Below are 402 nucleotides of genomic sequence, written 5' to 3'. Positions count from 1 at the left end.
TGGGACACCGCCCGCCGGGTGGCTTTGGGGCCGCCTCGCAGGGACCGGCCCGGGGACAGTTCGAACACCAGCACCTCGGTCAGCTGCCGGACGCGCTCCTCTACCTTGGCCCGCAGCTCCTTCACGGGGGGTGGGCTGGGCTTACCCTCCAGGTAACGGTTCAACTTATCCAGCAGGTCCACGGCCCCTTCAAAGTCCCTCTGGGCGATGCAGACGTCCAGGTCCTCGGGCAGCTCCTGGACCCACTCCATGGAGACAAAAGACTTCAAGTGGCTGAATGGATAAAAAAAACACGACCCATACATTTGCTGTCTACAAGAGAGCCACCTCATTAGAAGGAACTCACACGGACTGAAAGTGAAAGGATGGAAAAATATCTTTCAGGCAAATGGAAAGGAAGAG

At 57.7% G+C, this 402-nt stretch overlaps 1 protein-coding gene across 1 annotated transcript in view; it reads right to left on the bottom strand.

The window, feature by feature from the left end:
• The window catches only part of EXOC8 (exocyst complex component 8), a 3,591-nt gene that overhangs the window by 1,848 nt on the left and 1,341 nt on the right, over window positions 1–402 (bottom strand). The window contains exon 4 of the mRNA XM_015560586.1: window positions 1–273. Within this exon, the coding sequence (XP_015416072.1) occupies window positions 1–273 (273 nt within the window). The remainder of the gene's footprint in view (window positions 274–402) is intronic.

This window comes from Myotis davidii, unplaced genomic scaffold, assembly GCF_000327345.1.
Source record: "Myotis davidii unplaced genomic scaffold, ASM32734v1 scaffold295, whole genome shotgun sequence".
Lineage (NCBI taxonomy): Eukaryota > Metazoa > Chordata > Mammalia > Chiroptera > Vespertilionidae > Myotis > Myotis davidii.
Note: the sequence above shows the minus strand (reverse complement) of the source record. Positions and strands in the feature narration are given on the sequence as shown.